General features: G+C 42.5%; 1 protein-coding gene across 9 annotated transcripts in view; it reads right to left on the reverse strand.

Moving 5' to 3' along the window:
• Positions 1-23126, reverse strand: part of HERC2 (HECT and RLD domain containing E3 ubiquitin protein ligase 2) — a 230830-nt gene that overhangs the window by 32450 nt on the left and 175254 nt on the right. For all 9 annotated transcript variants that reach the window (XM_089916960.1, XM_089916956.1, XM_089916954.1 and 6 more), the window contains 13 exons: positions 21378-21549; positions 20340-20529; positions 19399-19539; positions 15273-15464; positions 12602-12755; positions 5323-5430; positions 3674-3805; positions 3075-3233; positions 2875-2990; positions 2154-2279; positions 1547-1702; positions 1029-1144; positions 729-927 (listed from right to left, as the gene is read on the reverse strand). In XM_089916960.1, the coding sequence (XP_089773086.1) occupies positions 729-927; positions 1029-1144; positions 1547-1702; positions 2154-2279; positions 2875-2990; positions 3075-3233; positions 3674-3805; positions 5323-5430; positions 12602-12755; positions 15273-15464; positions 19399-19539; positions 20340-20529; positions 21378-21549 (1961 nt within the window). The remainder of the gene's footprint in view (positions 1-728; positions 928-1028; positions 1145-1546; positions 1703-2153; positions 2280-2874; positions 2991-3074; positions 3234-3673; positions 3806-5322; positions 5431-12601; positions 12756-15272; positions 15465-19398; positions 19540-20339; positions 20530-21377; positions 21550-23126) is intronic.

Genomic DNA, 23126 nt, shown 5'->3' on the forward strand with positions numbered 1-23126 from the left:
CTTGCACAGGAGAAAAGTAAAAGTAAAAGACAGGTGAACTGGAAAGGAAGGAACAAAATCTATTTACAGAACATGGCTTTATAAAGAAGATACACAACAGTTTGAGATACTAAGAAAGAAAAGAGTATAATAAGGTCACTAGACATAATGTCAGTATATAAATACTAACGATTTCCATGTATCAGTAGCAATTAATTTTTTAAAAGATAGCATTATGGTGCTTCCCTGGTGGCGCAGTGGTTGAGTGTCTGCCTGCCGATGCAGGGGACACAGGTTCGTGCCCCGGTCCGGGAAGATCCCACGTGCCGCGGAGCGGCTGGGCCCGTGAGCCATGGCCGCTGAGCCTGCGCGTTCGGAGCCTGTGCTCCGCAACGGGAGAGGCCACAACAGTGAGAGGCCCGTGTACCGCAAAAAAAAAAGATAGCATTATGATAGCAAACAAAAAGGAATACATACGTTTAATGAACTGATATGCAAACAATTATAACACGCTTTTTTATGTATGCTGCATCTCAAAATAAAAAATCCTAAAACCACAGAACACATTAAAGATTAAACAGAGATACTTTAGAACGATAACTGCTTCCAGCACACCATAAGCACTGTGTACATAATCTTGAGATACTGTTTTAGCACAGAATCGTTATACATGCTGTGAACCAAACAAATGCCCTCCAGCCACAGCTGTCTCAGTTTCAGTGTATGACACAGGAAATGCACCTTCTTACCTTCCCATCAGCTGTCACTGCAAAGAGCGTCTGCTCTCCTCCAATTAACTGCACGGGTCTGAGAGCTGCAAGGGCTTCACATGGAGTGGGGACTTTAACTTTTGCACCTTCGATGCCCCCAAGCTGACCCCTATGATTATGACCCCAACCATAAATTGTTCCACTGCCGCCAGCAGAAAGAGTCCAGTCATCTGGTCGCCTGTAACAAACATTAAGAGAACAATTGACATGGGAAAGAACTGCACGTGAAGCACCATTCTCTCACAGACAACATTATTTCTTGTTTCTGATATAGTAAACCTGTTCATCCACTGCACAAGTTGTTCATCTTGCTCTCTTCTAAAAATGCCGTGGCTCTCATGGAGAACATCCATGTTTTCGCCGTCTGCCATTAATTCACGAATTTTCTTAGCCACCTGGACAACATTATTATGAGATTATACATCAAACACTCATCTCTCAAGAATAAAACAAATAATACTAAGGTAAGAAGACAGGAGAGGAGGTCTCCCCACCCAAGAATATGAGGGAATGCCAACATCAACATTGTGACCTTACAGTTAATAAGTAAAATCAACATGATTATATCATGTTGAAGATATTTTAAAATGTCTAGACAGTACCATTATATCTTTACTAAAAATAAACTTTAACTGAAATTTACAGTATCAGTTTATTCATTTTCACCTATGTGCTTTTTTCTTTATGATATTCCTTGGCAAGAGAAGTGTTACTGTGTCTCATAATACTGGCATCTTTTTACACTATAAAGAAAACACTGTGCATCCCAAAAGTGGTTCCAAAATAACTTGCAATACCTCATCGAGAAACAGACGGGGCAGTGGTGTTCTCTTGTCCAGGGCCACAGCAACACGGGAGGCCATGCAGTACCTTCGGAACCAAGCCCACTTGTGCGTCTCAGCACAGCAAGGGAGAGTGTCTAATTCCAGGTCACAAGCAAGAGCTACTAGTACCTGCAGCCACCACAAATTAACAACACAGGGGCACTCAGAGACACGGCTAACATTCCACTTCACCAACACTGCGTGCCAAAGACAGCCCCACGCAGGCTCCCTGTGGGTCCTCCTTCAGAATTCCTCATGCCAGGCTGACTGCCACGTGCCCAGCAAGGGTCTTAGCATCACCAGTGATGTGGATTATTCCTACCCAGTGACTAGCAATGCACCTGACAACAGGACCTCAGATCAGACCACTGATACAACACTTGCCACCTAAATCAAGGCATCTGAAAGCACACTGATACTTAAAGTACAAGGGCTTAGATCACACAGTTACTCCTGAAAATCTTTCATATTCAACTTCAGCAATAGCTACACCTGTCCTCGGGGATGCCTGATACTTGATGCACTGCACTTGATGGCTCTCTGTGGCTCTCTCATCACTTCAGAACAAGTCAAGTATTACCTTGAAGAATGGGCTGTGGAGCAGTTGTTTGCCACCTCTCACGATAGGATCTTCATATTCAAACTGCCTTTGCAAAGCTTCTGGAAGGCCTTTCACCAGAGCAGCAAGAGCACTGCCTGAAAAACTCTTCAGAAAACAACCAAATTATAACCTATCCCAGGAAACCAAATGCAGGGGAGTCGAGTGTTTTGTTCCTGTGAGTCAAATGTTTTATTACACTGATACTGTTCTCCTCTAAAACATGTGATTGATACTTTCAAATAGGAAAAAATCTAAAAGGACATGAGGAACACAAAAATAAAAAAGAACATGAAAATTCACCTCAGAGTGTTTGGTCTTAATTTCAGCACAGCAACTCCCAGGGAACCAGAAAGGAACTTTCTGGCCTACAAACCTCCATCTCCAACATGGTTAAGATCAAGAATTCTTTTCATAGCAACTATTTCATCCAGCAAAACAAAGGGGGTGTGGTGAGTCAGACTCATAAAGTCCAACAGACAATCCTATTCTCACAGCCTGAGAATAGGGCTGTTCTTAAAATCAAAGCCCAGCCTGAACTCAATATAGTAGCAATAGAAGGGAGTCTGGATGCAAGAAAAGCTGTCTATTCCTATGTGAAACTTCCCAACTCTTCTCGGTGATTTAGAAGTTTACATTATTAAAGCAACGCTTTAGTCCCAAAGGGTCACACGACTAGAAACTGTAACGTGATGTTTCGTACCAAAGCTCTCGTTTCCCCATCATCTCCAAGTAGCCTGTTTATGTTAATTGATTGCCCAAATTCAGTTGTAAGAAGCTTCCTTAATCTTTGAAGGGCCCACATTCTGTGACTGGCAGCTGAAATGAGAAGGCAGAAAATGTCAGAGGATGACCATTTTTCTCACGGAGTGAGACAGACCTGACAACGGAGGTGCCATTTACCTAAGGCACTCAGCTGTGCGCACGCTGCCAGAGAGGCTGCAAGGCGGGGGATGATGCTTCTGTTTGAGGCAAGATTGAGCCGGAAGTCCAACAGACAGGTTACTAAGTCCATGGACGGACAGGAGAGGACACAGCGATCAGAAAGGAGGTCTTTAGGGCCTGAAAAAAGAGCACTATAAATGTCCCCTTGCTGGACAGGGCGAGAGCTACCCCATAAGGAGATTTGGACAGATTCAACCAACAATGAGTGGGCCCCATCCCCCTGGATGCCACGGTTAGAGGGGCGCCCGGGGTGCTGCCACTGTCTTGCACATAACTACGTTCTGTACATTGACATTTTACCTGAAAAATCAAATGGCTTAAGAACTGCAACCAGCAACAGCTGGGAAACTTTGGGTGAGGATGGAAGGCTAACGCCCAACAGGCAGACAGCTAAAGCAGTTCACTGCAGCTCTGATCTTTGCCACGGCGGGGCCTTGGGCAGTGCTGTCTCCCAACACCACAGGAGAAGGTGGACCACAAAGTACTAAATGAACACGACATGTGTGTTTCCCTCGCGTGCGTCATCAAGCCTTGGTGGCCATAAGCCTCCTCCTCACCTGCAGCTGGCATGATGGGGTAGACTGTGAAGCGCCAGCCCCATCCATTCACAGACCCGTCACTGATGAACTTCCACTTCAACTCATCCCCTGGGATGCGCAGCTCGCTGGACCAGTCAGACCACTCCCGGCCTGGAGGACAGAAGCACACTGGGGTTGGGTTCACCCGTCATCAGATCAACAACAACTTCTTTAGATACAAAGCAAAGTCATTCATGCCACGTCTGAAGAATAGCTGGCTCCTCCAGCCCACTCCCCATGTGCGTTCACACCATGCCCTTCGACTCACACTGTAGCAAGCAGTTGAGAAGTGGAGGGCAGGCAGGCACTGCTCCAACAGAGACACTCACACACAACCACGATGCTGTGTGAGAGGCCCGCAGAGACAGCCCATGCTCACACCCAGGGTCGGGGCCGCAGGGAGGTCTCTTGGGGAAGGTCTGATATAATGGTTGTTACTCAGGCAACAAAACAGAAAAGCCCTGGTCTTCCCCAAAGAGGGTGCAAATGTTCAAAGGCACAGGGGGCACCCCTGCGGCACAGGGGCAGCTCAGCAAGGAAGAGCCACCCTCAAGGGAGAGTGGAGCAGCCCAGCCACAGCCCAGGGCCTGGGGTGCCACGGAGAGGAGCTAGAGAGACAGGCGTGTGGCGTGCTACCCCAGCCAGGCTTCTACTTCGAAGCGCCGTTGGTCAGCGGCGTGGCGGCAGCCTGGAGGGAATCTTGTTGGAAGCATAGAAACCGGGGGGAACATCTCACAACACTACTGAAAACTATATCGACATTTGTCAAACTGCCAGAAAAAAATCCACACTCATCTGTGACACCACTTCATCCGAAGTAACGTTTTGTGAGTAAAATTCTACTGGGTCACAGCCAGGCCCATCGTTTACATTCGGTCTGTGGCTGCCTTCACTACAAAGGCAGAGGGGAGTAGTTATGTCAGGAAACGTCTGCTGACCCTTGCTCCAGGTGAAGGATAAAGAAGTCTGAAGAGATCTATGTGTGCACGCGCGCGTGCGCGCACGCACACACACACACACCCGCACTGATGATTCTAAAAAGCCCAGTGAAGAGCATGTTAACAAGCCCCTAGACAGAGTGATTTGCTCTTGCTCAGCCTCACGTTGAGCATGAGGTCGCTCAACCTCCTGAAGCACATCAGCAGAGCAGAGAGAGGCGCAAAGGAGACACCTCTCACCCACTCCAGTGCTGTCCACCACACGCACAGAACACTTCCTCCGTGTGCAACCCAAGTCCTCACGGCAATCAATTAAAACCCAAAAGCCTTTAAAGCCTTGGTAGTATGTCAACATTTACCTGGCACGAGCCCGGCACTACCACACACCTTACAGCACCGTCTCTACTGTCTGGCTGAGACTGGGCCCCAGGCGGCCTGTGCTCCCAACAAGGACCCGTGCTCACACTAGTCTCCCAGTAATCCCACCCATCAGTGGTTAGGGGCAAACATCACTTGAATAATTATCTTACTGAAAGTACTGGGAAGAGGCAGATAAAACCTACTGTATTTTGCAGCTGGATCACTTATGGTCCCTTCCTTAAGTCTTACATGAGAACGAAGCAGTAGTAATGTTCTGTTTAGTAATGCTAATGGTTCCATTCTACAAAGCAAGCTCAACTGGCTTCCCACCTGACCGCACGGAGACAATCCTGTTGACGCCGTCCATGACTGTGAGAGGGTCGTGGCGCCTCTCTGTGGAGCACTGCCGGTCAAACTCCACCCTGAGTCCTTCTGCGCCTGGAGGACAAGCGAGCACAAAACACAAAGTAACAACTCCCACTCAACATACCACAGACAAGGCCAAAAGCCACACAGAAGCAGTGAGACTAAAATGATGTGTAACAGCTAATGAAAAGCAAAACTCAGGAAGAACTAACCTCAAAAAATAAGAACCTAAGACTGAGCACCCCTCTCTCCCACCCTGCCTCCCACAAAAGAATTCACCTGTGATGGAAACGCCAGAAGACATTCTCACTTGGCCAACTGGTTTTGTGGTCTCACTTCTGGGCACATTTTCATGCTGCAGCCCCAGCTGTGAGACCACGCTTTATTATCCCGCCCACCCCCATATTTAAAAAGCCATATAAAATCACATGCATCAAGCATTTAGCATTAGATCTAGAGTCTTCTCTGGGACAAATTAGCTTACAAAAGAATCAGTAAAGGGTAGGACTGGGTTATGGTGGAGGGAAGAGCGTGGCAAAATAACTATAAAACCACTCAAAATGATAAAAAAAAAAACAGTGATTCCAGGGCTCTTCAAATCAATTAACGGCAAGCAACAAATTGAGAAGTGATTATTTATGGAAAAACCTGCCAACCTTGGGTAGGGAGAGTGAGAGCCTGTGGTGTCCTCGCCTGGGGCTGCTCTATGCAAGCTGGGGCACAGCTCTACCAGGGTGGGACTCTACCTCCTGGGGCTTTATGCTCACTGTGTAGAGCAGGGGAAGTGCCTGGGCAGAGATTCTGGAAGTCAGAGAGTAGGGAGGGCAACTGAGGACACACATAAAAACTTGCATCTTTGCTGGCCCGGGGACAGGGGTGTGGCTGGGGGGGGGGGGGTGCCAGACCTGAGAACTAGCCAGAACTCTAACAGGAAGATCCTGGAAGTCAGAGAGCAAAGAAGGGCTCAATGAGGACGTCATCGAGGCCTGGATGACGCGAGGCACGTGTACTCAGGAAAACGGAAAGAGCTGGGCGCACACACACGCACAGGGAAGACTGCCAAAACACTGACTTCCATGCCCTCCTTGCTCCCACCCACACAGAGATACACCCGCAGAAGGGAACTCAGCAGGCTTGAGCGCCAAACCAAGCAGACACAGAGCAAACCCTAGAAGTCAGGCTAGAAAACAAAAATCAAAATAGAAAAGTGAGCAGGGATCCCAGTGGATATGTGATGTGGGGGAGAGATTTCAGAGAGTAATTCCACGCATGTTACAAAACAAACACACAAAACAACCAAAGAAACCCAGTGACAATTACAAATCTTAAAAAAAAGTCAGAATCCAGGTGACACAATACAATCTAAATGTCCAGTTTTCAATAAAAAATAATGGGATAGGCAAAAACACTGAAAAGTGTGCCATACTCAGGAAGAAAATCAGGCAACAGAAACTGACCCCGATGGCCAGATGCTGAACTGAGTAGACAACAACTTCAAAGCAGCTGTAATAAATATGTTCAAAGAGTTCAAGAAAACCAGAGAAAACATGATCACAAAGGAAAATATGATAACAATGACTCGAAGAAAAAAGTACTAAGAGGAATTCTGGGGGTGGAAAAAGTACAATGACCGAAATGAAACATTCACCAGCTGGACAAAACAGCAGATTTGAAATGGCAGAAAAAAAGAATCATTATACAACTTGAAGACTGTGTAATTTCTATTACTCTAACTGGAGAACAGAAGAAAAAAGATTGAAGATAAATAAAGTCTCATAAACCTGAGAGACAACATCAAGCATACAAACATATGCATAATGGGAATCCCAACCCCCCCCCACAAAAGAGGGAAGAGGTTAACAGGGGGGCAGAAAAAGTACTTGAACAGAGATAGCCCCAAATCTCCAGTCTGATGAAAAACATTAATCCACAGTTCCAAAAATTAATAACCCCAAGTAGGAAAACACAAAGAGATCCCCACCCAGACACATTATACTGAAACTGTTGAAAACTAAAGATAAGGAGAAAATCAGGAAAGCAAGAGAAAAAGACACATAACATATAGGGGTAAAAAATACAGTTAACTCTGACTTCTCTTGAGAAACAATGAACACAAGAAGCCAGTGGGATGACAAATTTAAAGTGATATGAGAGAAAAATGCCTATCAACTAAGAATTCTATCTCCAGCAAAACTATCCTTCAAAAGCGAAGGCAAAATAAAAACATTCCCAAATACACACATACTGAGAGAATCCACTGCCAGCAGACATGATTTAGAAAAACCACTTAAAGTATTTCAGGCTGAAATAAAATGATACTGGATAGTAACTTGAATCCACAGGAAGAAATAAAGAGCACTAAAAATGGGAAAGACATGGATTGAGAAATAAGGGTTTTTTTTCCCCTTTTCTTAATATTTTTACAAGGTGAAAGACTGTATAAGGAAGAGCTTAGGAAACTATAGTCCACTGGAGAAATTTGTCCCACTCACCATTTTTACATACCTGTGAGCTAAGAACAGTCTGTACATTTTTTAATAGTTGGAAAAAATTCAAAATAATATTTTGTGACATATGAAAGTTGGCCAATCCCTGGCACAATGCGATAATTATTAAATCACATACATATATTTGTAATACATATAGTTACAAATATGTTGTACAGGTCTGCAACATATACAGATACAGTATATACAACAATAACAGCAAAAATGAAGGAAGAGGAAATAGAACTATAATGAAGCAAAGTTGCTGCATTTTACCAGAACTAAAATATTAACCTGACGTGGACTGTGATAAATTATGTATTTTAATCCTCAGAGCAAACACCAATAAAAGTGGTTTAAAATCAACAGAGGAATTTAAATGGTACACTAAAGAAAATTTTGTTTAATATAAAACCAAGCACTGAAGGAGGAACAAAAAAGGACACAAGACACAGAGAACACACACAGCGAAATGGCAGATGTAAATCCAACCACATTGTCTATAACTAACTGTCTTCCTAATCCAGATGTAAATCCAACCACATCTATAATTACATTAGATATGAATGGCCTAAGCACCTCAATCAAAAGGCAAAGACTGTAAGGATGGTCCTTAAATATGTTCCAGGTTTAGGCCATTTGTCTTGCTTTGTACTTGCCATCTGCCTTTTCATACCCATGAAAAAGAAAACCGAAGCAAGGATGCAAAGAAATACTACAAACTATAATGCAAAAAAACTGTCTTGAACAACAAGACCTGAAACTACATTTTAAAGGGGCGCAACCCCTTATCTGAGAATATTGCCTATAACAGCCAATATGAAAACATATTCTAGTAAAATTACAGAAAGAAAGCACAACTTATAAGGGGGGAAAATAGATTATCATTTTCCCACTTTCACAGGAGAAAAACATATTTAAGGACCAGCAAAGAAGATGACATGGAGGGGACAGGAGAGAGAGACGGGTAGAGAGGAAGAGAATGTTGTTGGAGAGGTGAACAGGGCTCACAGCCCACCATCAAGGGTTTACAGCCTATTTTAAGGTTACAGGGGTGTACTGGTGGGTTTTAAGCAGAGTACCAGTATGTTCTGACTCGTTTAAGAGAATCTCTCTAGATGCCACGTAAGGAGTTGATTCTGGGGGACAAGTAGGTGAGAAGTAGAAGGTGAGAAGTAGAAGCAGAACATGTATATTATACTAGTATATGACATCTAGTATAATAAACCAGGTAAGACTAGATGGTTGGACCCAGAATCATCTGGAGTTGGTGATAAATGACCTAATTTGGAATATATTTTTAAAGTAGAAATGATAGGACTTGCTGGTAGACTGGTTGTGAAGTAAAGAGAGAAGCAGAAAAGAGGAAGAGGGATACCAGATTTTTGTCTTAGGCAACCGCTGAGTGGAATTATCTTTTGTTTTGTAAATTTCTATGAAAGAGTAAGAGCTCAAAGTTAAAGAAGCTTTTCTGAATGCCGTCTCATTCTAAAAGTTTAAGAATACTAGTTTCACATAAAAATGATCAGGATAAAAGTATCAAGGTCAGAAATCCAAGAAAGAGGGGATACATGTATATGTTTAGCTGATCCATTTTGTAGTACAGTAGAAACTAACACAATGCTGTAAAGCAACTACTCCAATAAAAATTAATTTAAAAAATGTATCAAGGTCAAATGCAATAAAAAGTTATTGTTATAAAAGAGAGAATAAGAACAGAATAACGTTTTCCTACAGACAATGAAAGCAAGCCAGAAAGATGTACCCACAAAACACATGAAAATTATAATCTATTATTTCAAACCAAGCTAAAAGAAATTAGGAAAATGATACAAGATATGAAAGAACAACATAAATTAGAATTAGGACAACCAAAACACTAAATGAGAAAATAGGGTAAAGAATTTTTTTAAAAAATTCAGAAATGAAAATTAAACTAGAAAGAGCACAGGAGCAAATAAACACAACGAATAATGCTTTGAAACAAACAGAAGGACAAAAGGGGAAAAAAAAAAGAGATAAAAGGCACTTGAGGGACTTCCCTGGTGGTGCAGTGGTTAAGAATCTGCCTGCCAACGCAGGGAACACGGTTTGAGCCCTGGTCCAGGAAGATCCCACATGCCATGGAGTAACTAAGCCCGTGCACGACGACTACTGAGCCTGCACTCTAGAGCCCGCGAGCCACAACTACTGAGCCTGGGTGTTGCAACTATTGAAGCCCACCCACCTAGAGCCCATGCTTTACAACAAGAGAAGCCATCATAATGAAAAGGCTGTACACTGCAACGAAGAGCAGCCCCCCGGCTCACCACGACTAGAGAAAGCCCACGAGCAGCAACGAAGACCCAACGCAGACATAAATTAATTAATTAAACTGTTCCTCCAAAACTGTTTTAAAAAAAAGAAAAAAGCAGCACTTGAGAGGGAGTAGCCAACACTGACTCTAAAACAGTGGTCCCCAACCTTTTTGCACCAGGGACCGGTTTCGTGGAAGACAATTCTTCCATGGCCGGGGTTGGGGGTGATGGTTCCCAGCAGATGAAGTTTCGCTTGCTCACCCACCGCTCACCTGCTGTGCGCAGTTCCTAACAGGCCTCAGCCCGGGGGACCCCACCCCCACCCCTGGCTCTACAAGGCATCCAACACAAGAAAACGACCACATATCCATGAAAAAGAAAACTGAAGCTAGGATACAAACAAATACTACAAACTGTAATGCAAAAAAACTGTCTTGAAAGACAAGACCTGAAACTACACTTTAAAGGGGCACAACCCCTTATCTGAGAATATCCCCTTGTAACAACCAATATGAAAACATATTCTAGTAAAATAATGGAAAGAAAACACAATTTATAAGGGGCAGGGGAAAAGATTAGTATTTTCCCACTTTCACAGGAGAAAAACATGCTATCCAAAAAAGCTAACTTTCAAATTTGGGCACAAACTCTTAGAACAAGCTGACCTCAGTCGGGGCTGCTGTCCTCTGAGCCCTGATGAGGAACTGATGAGAGAATGAGCTTCAGACAATCACAATAAGGAAGGAGACAACTAAAACTAAATGCAAATTAAAAGGAAGGAAGTAGAGTATGTAACAGCTATTATGCTCTGGGATATACAGTATAATCATTTAAATAAAGTTACAACAATGAAGAGAGCAAGAAAAAAATTTTGTTAAATATTTTCAGTAACTATGTGCATTTTTGGTAGTATTAGAATTGTATCCTTAGTCTTTTGTGCATGTAGTGTGGGATAAAGCAAATAAGTAATTATGAGATATTCTAATTCTATCATCCCGTGTCTTAGAACCAGGATTTTGGGTATGGAACAAAAGAAACACTGACATAACAGAAGAGGTTAAAAGTAGAAACCTTGTAGTTCTGAATTTGGCTCTATCATATCATTATGAACTCAAAAGAAAGTCAGTCAGTCAGTCTGTCTGACTGTCCACTCATTCATCCTATCTCTGTCCACTGAAAAAATCTAGAAACAATGATAGACCAGTGATCTGAAATGCTATCTCCACTAAAAGATACCAGGGCAGATTCCAGGTGGAGGGAAGAAACTACATGACAAGCCTAAAGCATCCTGTCATATCAGACTATATGGGAGTCACTGCAAGAGCCAAACTGAAGAGGTTCCTGATGTCTAGAGATGGGATAATCTGAGCTTCCGTAGGATAATAGTCACAATGGACTAAAGCCCATCATATATGTTTAAAACCATGAGTTCATAATGACATAAAAGAAAAAATAGGTAATTCCCTGGCTGTCCAGTGGTTAGGACTTGGCGATTTCACTGCCGTGAGCCTGCGTTCAACCCCTGGTAGGGGAACTAAGATCCCATAAGCTGCGAGGTGCAGCCAAGAAAAGAAAGAAAAAAGAACTGGTCACCTTCAAAGAATGATAGGTAACCAGTTCATTCTCCTGAAAATGTAAACAGAAGAAAAGAATCAAGCTTTTATCCTGCCTTTCTTACGCAAACAACCAACCAAAGGAGAGGAAATGTCCCTATATAGAGTATTCTAGCAAATAAATAAGAAAGCAATGGAACGATTAGAATAGCACCATTTTGCAACCTCTAATGGATTTAATGGCCTCAGGCAATGAGCATCAGTAGCGGGCTGCCATCACGAAAGGAGAGACAAGCAGATAGCAGGTGCTTCCAGATGCTGGATCACAAATACCAATGGTCTCGCCAAAGGCTGAACTAATTGGGCCTCTGAATCAGGGGAAATCTGCAGAAAGACGGGGCTGGGGAGCAGGTGGAAGTGCAGCAGGAGTGTGCAGGTCAAAGGCCCAGGTTCCTCCATAGGTGAATTGTTGAGAAAAAAGGAAAAAACTGTAGGTCAAAAGAAACTTAAAAGATGGAAATTATTAATTAAGAGAGGTAAGATGACAGTGCACGCTTGGGTAATAGAAACTGTCCAGAAACACAAGCCAGGACAGTGTTACTTCAGGGGAGGAAACAAGGAGGGCTTCTGTGGACAGGCACAAAAACTCTAGACCTGAGTTTTGGTGACTAAGGCATCCATCTAATAAGCATTAAGCTAAACATTTACTTTGCGTGGTTTACTTTATCATGCTTTATTTCAGGGGGGGTCGTTTTTCTAGCAAAGGTGGGAAAAGTGATTCTAAAGCAATTCCGTAGCTTCTTTTCTATAAAACAATGACAGCTGCTTCTACTGATGCAATTGCAGAAATGAAGCTGTTCTACAGGCAGGGATGCCCCATTTCCTCCCTGGGGCCAGCCCTGAGTACCTGGTATCTTCACTGTACCGCTGGAGGAAGTGTCATCAGTGTAGGGATGGCTACTCTCCACCACCACGGGCTGAGAGGACAGGCGGCCACTCTGTGAGTCTGTGGCTACATCCTCCAACTCGGTGACACAGAGCTCCAACAACATATCTGCCACCTGCAGGAGGAAGCGGGGTACAAAGCAGAAGGACGTCAGGATGCCCGCCCAATTCAGATCTTTCCATAGGGACGGGGGCAGAGTGGAGGCCTTGGGAGTTTGAGAAATCTAGTTCAAATTAGGGCTCAGTTTCCTCACCTAGAAAATCAAGACAGCACAGAGCTCGCAGAGGTAGCAGCCAGGAGGTGCCTGACACACCCAAAACACCCAGTACATGGCAACTGATGAAATGAAATACCTGTGATTACAACAGTTTCTCTTTACATCAAGACAAGATTTCTTCTGCCCCAGGAACAAAACTATCAAGTGAAGGAGCAGAAGGTATAAAAAGGACCAAGATCCTAGAAGGCACTGGGGGCCAAGCAGGAGGGAAGCAGGAATGGAGAGGAACGACCAAGCTGTCCAGGTTGAACAGCAGCAGACGGCATCTGAAATGAGGGCTACAAATATGAAGACAACTGGGGGTGTCTCTTGACTCAGCCTCCATACCACATTCTCCCAACAATCCATAATGTTCCAATTTCATTTGAAAATTTTAGTGATTCACACCATTTAAATGGTCAATACTGGTGATTATAAACTCCTTGACTGCTATTTTTAAAAACAAACAAGAATATGCTGTTACAGTAATAACATACTAACCTCCAAATATTTTTAATTTAGAGAAAAATAATGAATCTATTCTGTACGTTTCAGAAATAAATGATTGTTTTTATCTATTTTTCCTCATACTTAGATAATAAACAGATTAGCTTAGCAAACAGCTTTATTAATGACAAACTAAGATCACTGCCATTTAGGTGTTATCATTATAAATTCAAAAGTTTCTCTTTTTTTCTTAAACAGTCCCAAATATCAGGTCAGAGTAGGACATAGGAGTAGCATCTTGCCACTGGCCAGGAAAGTTTGAAGACAATCCCCACCTTTGTTTCTGTCTCCCCTTGAATCTGAGATGCTGACATCATCAAACTTCTAATGCACAGCCCACTAGGGCTCTTCTGGGCTTCAGAACCTTTCTCTGCAAAGCCAGTCAGTCCCCCAGGAGAGGCCAATAAGCTCTGAGGCGAGGGTGACAGAGCGGTCACAGCTGCGGTTCTGTCCTCAGAGCACTCAAGAGTCCACCACCATTTCTCCCACCCACCAGCAACCTGAGTGTCTTTGAGGCAGTAATGACCTCTGAGAGCCTCAGTGTGCTTATCTGTAAACAAAGGGAAAGTCTGTGCTCCGTACTGAGAGAATGCACCAAGAACCAGGCCTGGCAGGTAATGTGTACAAGAAATGCTGGGTATTATTACTTTAAAGCCATGTTCTCATTCCATCCTTTCCTCACACAAATACATTAAACTTGTGAAAACATTAATATTTTGCTTATGGCAATTCACCTTGATTTAGTCTCTCAGAATTATGCCAAGTAACTTGCCTCAAAAAACTACAAAGTAGGAAACCTATAACTTTTAGTTCTTCCTGAATACAATTAAGAAATTAACAAGCCCCTAAAATACCTACCAAACCATTTACTATGATTTCAAGACCACTTGACCATACTTAAGTACTTTATGGTTTTGGTGGTGGTGATATGGAACTTAGAGAAACACAGATGACCCATCTGCACAGGGCACATGGCATCAGACTCCCTGACACAGCCAGTTCTGAAAAGGCAGAGCAAGGCTGCTGATAAATAAGGGTCCTTAAGGAAGCCCAAGGACTTCAGGACTAATCAATTCTACTTTTAAGATATATTGATATGATACTGACTTTACACCCTAGACTAGCCACATGTGGCTGTTCAAATTTAAATTAATTAAAGTTAAATAAAATGAAAACTTCAGTGCCTCAGGTGCACTAGCTACATTTCAAGTACTCAGTAGCTACATACGGCTGGTGGCTACCACACTGGATGGCTCGGGTACAGAACATCACCATGGCAGAAAGTCCCACAGGACCCAGTACTACCAAATATTAAAATCTATTTTAAATAGTTAATACTTAAAATACTGTGGTATTGGAGCACAGAAACTAGATTAATGGAATAGAAAAAAGTCCATAAAAGTTTAGAATATGATAAAAAGTGCTCTTCAAATCACTAGGGAAAAGATGGATTTATTCAATCAATGATGTTGGGGCAACATGTTCGCCATCTAGGAGAAAGTAAAGTTGAATCCTCACTTTATCCCTTACATCACGATAAATCCCAGGTAGTTCAAAAAGGTAAATATAATAACAGATGAAAACGTAAAAATGATTAGAAGAAACTTGAGAGAGTTTTTTAAACAATGTCATGCTGGTAGCATATTTTCGGTATAATACAAAATCCAGAAGCCATAAATGAAAAAACTGGCAGATCTGACTTCGTAAAAACTAGAAATTTCTCAATTCTAAAATTCTAAAATATCAAAATTACATCAAAAGGCAAACTGGGGAGCAACTGCAGCACAGATGACAGAGAAGGGACTCATCTTTAGCAGGAGCCCTTCAAGCACGAGACAGCATCAGCCCGCCCACCCGCCTGCAGCTCACCTGTGGGTAGGCAGCCCCCATGCCAGACAGCACAGCCGAAAGCACATCCTTGCCCTTGTCCCCGGCCCGGCCGCACACAGAGAGCTTGAGCAGGTCCACCATGACGCGCGTGTCATCCACAACCAACAGGCTGGTGAACTCATCCAAGGACTGAAGTTCCGGGCCTGACGCTTTATTTTGGCTTTCAACATCCTAAAAAGTCAAACAATTAAAATGAGGAATGATATGTTAAGAGGTAAACAGTCATAAACTCAAAGGATACATGATTACCAATAATGAATAAGGGACTTTCTGAGAATTTAAGACCATGAAATACTAGATTAAGAAATGACAAGCCCCTAAAATCTCTAGCACCCTGCACTATGCTTTCAAGATCGATTACCTATTTCACAAATTACCAATGGCTGTCAAAAGGAATGCCTAAACTATAAAGAAATGACAATTTATACTGTGACCAAGTTCATAACAGAGGTACGTTACAAGGGGAGACTTGGAATGAAATCACACCATGTAAAATTACCCCCATAGGGTATGTTTGGGAGTTTTCTATCAACTAAATTTGTACACTATGCTTTTACATATTTTGTCTAGATCCTCTCCATAATTCTTTCTTAGAATCTTATTTAATGGACTTATTGGCATGTAACACATTGTCCATAATCTCTTGCCCCTTACGTTCTTTTAAAAAGAAAATATACAAAGTAAGTGTCTTCTCAATATTCCCCTTGCACCTCCCATTCACAGTATGTCAGTTAAAACAAACCACACCTGCGATCATTTACCTCTCTTTCCACATTAGCAGAGGAAAGGAGACGCTTGTTTGCCTGTGGCAGCACCACTGACACCCCCAACCCCGCATGAGGGTGGGGGTGCCCCCCCGGGACAGCCACCCCACAGCCTGCCGCCCACCACAAAGGAGCCTCTTGGGGGCTGGCGGTAGGGTCCAGCTTACAGGGGGGAACAGGGAGCCGTCAGAGCTGGGAAATCCCCCAGCTTCTGAGCAACACTGAGACCTGTGCTGAACAGGGGAGCAGCCGGGCCCTTCCCATTCCCCAAGCAGAGTCCAGCTCTCCAGGAGAAGAACAAGGTGCCACAAGTGCCTCTTCTCTTCTCTCTTGCCTTCTGGATTTCAGTAAAACCAGTGCCAATGCTTTTCAGAAACAGAAATGAGCCAGGGGAAGCACAAGCCCCACTTAGGAACCTTAAGGGCAATGTGACATATCCAATGCGCAAAGTCCATCAATGCTCAAGTTGGCCCTGGAAGCCATAGCTCTCTCGGGCAGGAGTACGGTTTCTCCCTTTAAAGAAATAGACCCTGCTCCTACCTCCGAATGAACACTTAGGGAATCAGTAAGTGAAATTCATCGGAAACGATGACATTCCAGAATCTCACTCACTGAAGACCAGCAAAAGCATCCAGTGGAATATATTAATCATATATAACATCTTTGGTCTTATTTGAAGCAGGATCCAACATTTTTTTGGTGGGGGGGTTTAAAAAAAAACATAGAGGACAAGTCCAAAGGAAGTGCTAAAAAAATAAAATCACTAGCTGCCTATCCTTGAATAAGCCCAAAACTAACATGAAAATTACTTTGCCATTATTTATGAATCAAACCAAAACTGAAATGATAGGAATTAAGGGCTATACTCTGGATAATGCCTATGTCTCATAAATAAATTGGTAAGAAAGAAATTATACCATCCCTCTCCTAGCTAAAAGCAAAAATTTTGCATAATTCAGATTAATTTCTGCATTAAACCCTCACCCTAGGAGACTGCCAAATATCAGAAGTTGAGTCCAGACACCTAATTTCTAAATAGCAATTTCCTCATCACCACAGATGATTATGACGATTTTCCATAGGACATATTTTCATCAGCAGTAAGAGCATAATATAAATCCAGAGTTCCAGATGTAACTGACAACAACGTGTGCCTGTTCCCAGGGTTGGCCGGCAGGGAAGAGGGTGGGAGCAGGCGCGATGGCCTGGCATGGGGGCACCCGGCGGGCTCAGGAGGGCATCCATGTTGGGGTGCCGCGTGTTAGAGCCAAGGGGAAGATGTCCCTGCTCTGGGCCAGCGGCACTGGGTGCAGGGGTGGGGGAGGTCACAGGTCAAGCAGGGTGAGAGGTTATCCCTGCCGAGGGCAGGCTGGTTCTGCGTGCCAGAAGCTGTGCAGGTGACAGGGGGTGTCCATGTGGGAGAGGAACGACAGCGAAAATGGGAGGGTGGCTACCTAAGGGCAAGTTATTAAACAGTCACTAACAGGAGCCAGGTTTCTCCCTTTCAGAGAAGACAGTTTCCAACACAGAAAGGGAGGAAAGTAGAATGAATCCTGTGCAGTTACTAGAATTGATGGTATTGCTGCGGTTTCACTATATGTAGATATATAACAAAATAAATATTAACGTGTATAACTTATTGCATGGATGCGCACATGCACGCGCACACATGCTTATTTCCTAGCTCTGCCCAGGAACAGCGGTTGTGAACAGCAGCCCCCCCAAGAGCAGTGAGCACATGAAGGCCCAGATCTTGGCTTCTAAGTACCATTCTCCACTAAAAAGAACCAAGACCTCTTGGAGAAACATCTGATTTCTGTGCTGGAATATAAAACATCTTGTTAAACCTAGAATTTTGTGTTGTGCCAGGAAACAAGGAAATATAAGAATAATCAGAACATGTTAGAACAGAGAAAATTCTACCAAATATTTAAAGAATTAATACCAAACCTTCACAAACTCTTCTAAAAAACAGAAGAGGAAGGAACACAGCCCAACTCATTCCAGGAGACCAGTATTACGCTTTAACCCAAATCAGGAGAAGATATAGGTGCAAAATAGCAAAGCAATCCAACAACATATGAAAGGATTATATACCTAAAATATAGAAAGAGAGCAAGAATAAACCCTGTGGTGTTGGACTGAAAACTAAAGTATTGGTTTGAACCACTCATGGTTTTCATTATATAGATAAGATGCCAAAGGAGAAATAAATGCTTGTGGGTGTGTGTGTCTGTTTGCTGAGAGGGCCTAAACCAAGGACACCCAGTAGCAATCAGCTTTCCAAGCTCCCAGATCTTGTTTCTAAATTCTCTGATCCACTAAAAGGAACCAGCGCTCCTTGGAGAAATGGCTGGTTCCAGGGCGAGGGCAGGGTAGGTGAAAGATAAGTTTGGAACACTCTATTGTGCTAGAAAGTAAGGAAGTGCTCAAAGAGTTATGGGGACACATCAGAAGGACAAACCAGCTGGAAAGGGCTCTCAATGGCCAAGTCTGGGGCAATTTGGGTGTCAAATGATGTATGTCATTATTTGAGTAAAACAGGATCTCATGAATCTGTACCAATAGACAGACAAACAGATGAGATGAGAAAGGAAAGTTCTCCCTTACAGAAGAACCGCAACAGTGATATTCCAAAAAGAATGATGAAATTTGAAAAATCACCACATGACAACTACCACAGTAATAATGGATCCAGCTAGAATCATCAAGATACTAAAAACTGGTAGGTGAAAATATGACAAGGGATAAGGTAGTAACACAGTCTCAAAGTATCTCCCCATGAATACTTATTAACACACTTTTATTAACTTCCAATAGAGAAATCTGGCAGATACTTTTAACAAAATAGTAAGAATTAACATCACCTGTAATGCAGCAAATTAACAATGCACACATCCCAATGGGATGCACTGAAAAGAACCCTGCATCATTCTTGTGGCGTTTCTGACAAAAACAGGAACTGAAGGATTGTTCCATATTGAAGACCAAAGACACAACACTCAACCCTGGGCTGGGTCCTAGACCTATAAAGGATACTACTGGTACAATGAGCAACATCTGAATAGGTCTATGGACAGAAAGTAATCCTGGATCAATGGTAATGTCCTGATACTCAGGAAATATGCACTGAAACATTAAGGAGAGTTGGGGATTGTGCCCTACAGCACTCCCACCAATGGTTTAGAAACACTAACAACTGGAGAACCTAGGTAGACAGTACCTAGGAGTATATCACATAGTACACAGGCTTATACCATGTTCTATTTCTATGAACTACTTTTACAACTTGTGTGTACATTTATTTCAAAATAAAATGTTAAAGAAGAAAGCCCCTTGACCTCTTTGGTTTTGGTCATGGTTTCTGCAATGATGCTGGCAGCTCCTGGGTCATCTGTTACTGGGATAAATGGCCGAGAAGAAGCTGAGGAAGCAGATGGGGTCACTGCGGAGGGGGTCACAGCATCCTCAGAAGAGATGATCTAAAATGAAGAAGAAAAGGAGAAACTTGGCAACATGGCACACTTCCCATCCAACTCCAAAAGCCTTACCCCTTGGGCCACCTGGGATATACCAGATTTTATAGAGGTAACAAGGCACTTACACCACAAGCTACCACCTCCAGTGGGCTCTGGGACAGCCCTGCAAAATCAACCATATTCATATTCCCAGGAGAACCTATTAATAGTCACAACAGGTCACATGAAAACAACTAAAATGAGCTCCCATTTCTTCAAGTTGGATTTTTCCCTGAAATAAGTTACAAAAATCTTTAGCTTTTGGAGCTTTCACGTTTCAGAACTTCAGATAAACAACTGTGCACTTGCATTTAGCAACTTTTTAAAAGAATAATCTGTTTCCATCTACACACGAAAAAGGCTCCTTTTTTAAAAAAATATTTATTTATTTGGCTGTGCCGGGACTTAGTTGCAGCACGCGGGATCTTCGTCGCCGCATGAAGGATCTTTTTAGTTGCGGCAGGCAAGTTGTGTCATGCGAGCTCTTAGTTGCAGCATGCGTGTGGGATCGAGTTCCCTGACCAGGGATCAAACCCAGGCCCCCGTGCATTGGGAGCATGGAGTCTTAGTCAATGGACCACCAGGGAAGTTCCAAGGCTCCTTTTGCAAACAGAATATTTTCTAATTCAAGCCAAAAATCACAGCAGTAGGCACAAAAAACACTCTGAATTAAGTGAAAGAATGACATACTTTACTAGATACAAATTAGCTACCTTTTCCTTTCCGATCAAATATTGCTTTATTGCTTTACCATTTATTTTTACCTCTCCTCTCTTTTCTTGCCATGGATTTGGACTCAGTCTGTCTTCAATATCAACAGCCAGCACACACTCCTCTCCATTTATGGGACTGGCCATGGCAGACACATCAGAAGTGGGTGCTGAGGAAGAGAACGAGGGACACTCCACCAGGGCAACCATGCCAGCTGGCATCAGGGCCCCGACCACGGCGTCTCTGTCAGGAGAGAAAGCCAGACCTGCAGTGAGCTGCCATTCACCTCTGCAGAAAGGAAGAGTCAGGGGGCAGGACAAGCGCTTATTGAAGGACCCCCTTATTTTTATAAGATAAGTATAAAAAGAGTTTTAGAAAAATACTGAATGTTATTACTATCCATCGGCTAAAAGCTAAAATACTTACTCCTGATCTTATTTATTGAATGACCACAGTGATGACAGGTGAAAAACTGCCAACATAAATATCAGCCTCTGTATTTCCCTGAGAAATCTTCTTGGTTTGTTCAAGCCTGAGGGTAATTTTGTGTTTACTGAAGGCCAAATACCAAAGGTGCCTCACACAAGACAGCAAGGACTAAATGTCCTCTCAACGATAAGTCAGCCTTTGGTCTAAACTAATGTTCCTGTGTAAGTATTAATTTCTATTCATCAGATCCATAACCATGATACACTGATGGCTGGGGCACTTATTCAGGTTGTGAGAAAACAGCAGCAAAACGGTGGAAAACACAGCACTACCAAAACTGCCTTATCAAAAGTGAAGGAGATGACAGGTGTCTTGAACATTACTGTATATTAGTAACAACTGATTCTTCCTCTCATCCCCCAAAATATGTTTAAAGTTTATTGGCCATAAAAAATAATGAAAATGTTCTTTAACTTGATTTTCTAATTCATATTTTAATCTCCATTAAAGAAAGCACAGATACCATCATTCACCATCAAAGGGTGTATGACCCAGAACTCACAGTATTTAAAAACAATACACACAACATTTTCCATCAAAAAACTACAAAAACCCAAAGCTTACATAGCTGTGGGATTTCAAAAGTTAGCAAACGAGCCTACCTGGCATACATGATTTGCAGTGCTGTAAGTATATGAGATAAGGCCTGCTGTTTCGCCAGATTTCCATCTAATGACAGGAGAATCTTGGCAAGAGAGGGGCGATTTGGTTTAGAATTATTTGCACCACTAATTTTATTACTGGTAGCAGAAGAGTCAGCATCAGAAGGCACACCTGAAAAAGGAAAATAAAATTTGGGTTCAATTGTTAAGATCACAGTTTGCTCTGTTTCTATCATTTGACCTTTCAGTTTAGTTCCAAGACACACTGCAATCTGCATTTTGCTATTTCACAAATTAAATATTAGTTTCATTAACGGTCTTTCAGAGTTTAAAAAAAATTATCTATACTTATCTAAAGAAGCTATTTTCAGCAAAGGTTCACTGTAAATGCCAACAGATATAAATACTTTTGCAAAATACACTTACAACAATTTACGCTATACATAAGTAAGCTTTGAAAATACTACAATAACTATCTGTATTTACTTATCATTGAAATGTAAAACAAAAAATAATCCAAAACAATGGTGAGAAGACAAGATGTTCACCATATACAGTCTTAGTGGACGCATGTTCCAGCTCACTGCCCTGAGACTTCCCAGGCCTCAGCAGAGGGAGAGAACCAGGTGGAGCTCAGTGGTCTCTCCGAGCAGCGGAAGTAGAGCTCAGAGCCAGGGAGTCCAATGTGGCCAAAGTTCACAGGACAGGATGAGAGGAGAAAGTTGCCCAGAGAGTGCCCTGGAGATGTGCTGGTGCTCTCACTCACCCAGCTAAGGATGCAGCAGAAGCTGATGGGTGCCTACATAAAAGGGCACTGCCCAAAGCCAAAGAAAGAACTGCATGAAAGGACTGGAGACCCAGCACAGAGGCTGGGAGAAAATGGAGGGCCTAACTAGTGCCTGCTCCCATCCGCCAAATGGGAAGACCTCATAATTCACAAGACACTGAGTAGAATACTCGGTGGGGAAATAATTAGCCCCAGGCTAATATCAGGTCTGAATCCACTTAACAAATCCAAAACCAAGACCCAAAAAGATCAAACTGTTTGAGAGTAACTTAACTGTACCTAAGCTCAAGAAGATTTATACACACACAAAAATCTCCAGCAACATTCAGGTTAAAATTCACACTGTATGGCATCCAACTAAAAGTTACCCAGTGGGCAGAAAGGCAGGAAAATACCACTCAATTCGGAAATAAGAAGAAAAATCAATTGAGCTAAACAATCCAGAACTAACACAGATATTACAATCAGTAGACAGGTTAAAACGCTTATTATATCTCTATTCCATATGTTCAAAAGAGAACCAGAGACATGAAAGATATAAAAATGCCCAAATCAAATTTCGAAAGAGGTAGCTAGGATGTCTGAGATTTAAACAGTTTGGTAACATTAACAGCACATTAGAAAATGAAGAAAAGACAAGTGAATTTGGAGACATAGCAATAGAAGCTATGCAAAATGAAACACAGAAAAGGAAGTTAAAAAATGAACAATGTCATTTATCTGTGGAACAACTTCAAGAGACCTAATATACATAGAAGTAAACCTCCCAAAGAGGAGAAAGAAAGGTACAGGAAAGAAATTTTTTGTGAAGAATAGTAACTGAAAAATTTCCAAATTTATTCAAAATTAGAAACCCAAAGATCCAAGAAGCAAAATGACCCACAAGCACATGAAGATAAAAAACATGGAAATAAAGAGAAAATCCTAAAAGTAGTCTGAGATAAAACATGTTATGTACAGAG

Source organism: Delphinapterus leucas, chromosome 8 (assembly GCF_059928025.1).
Source record: "Delphinapterus leucas isolate spDelLeu-1000000601 "Yukka" chromosome 8, BTC_Dleu_Yukka2, whole genome shotgun sequence".
Taxonomy (NCBI): domain Eukaryota; kingdom Metazoa; phylum Chordata; class Mammalia; order Artiodactyla; family Monodontidae; genus Delphinapterus; species Delphinapterus leucas.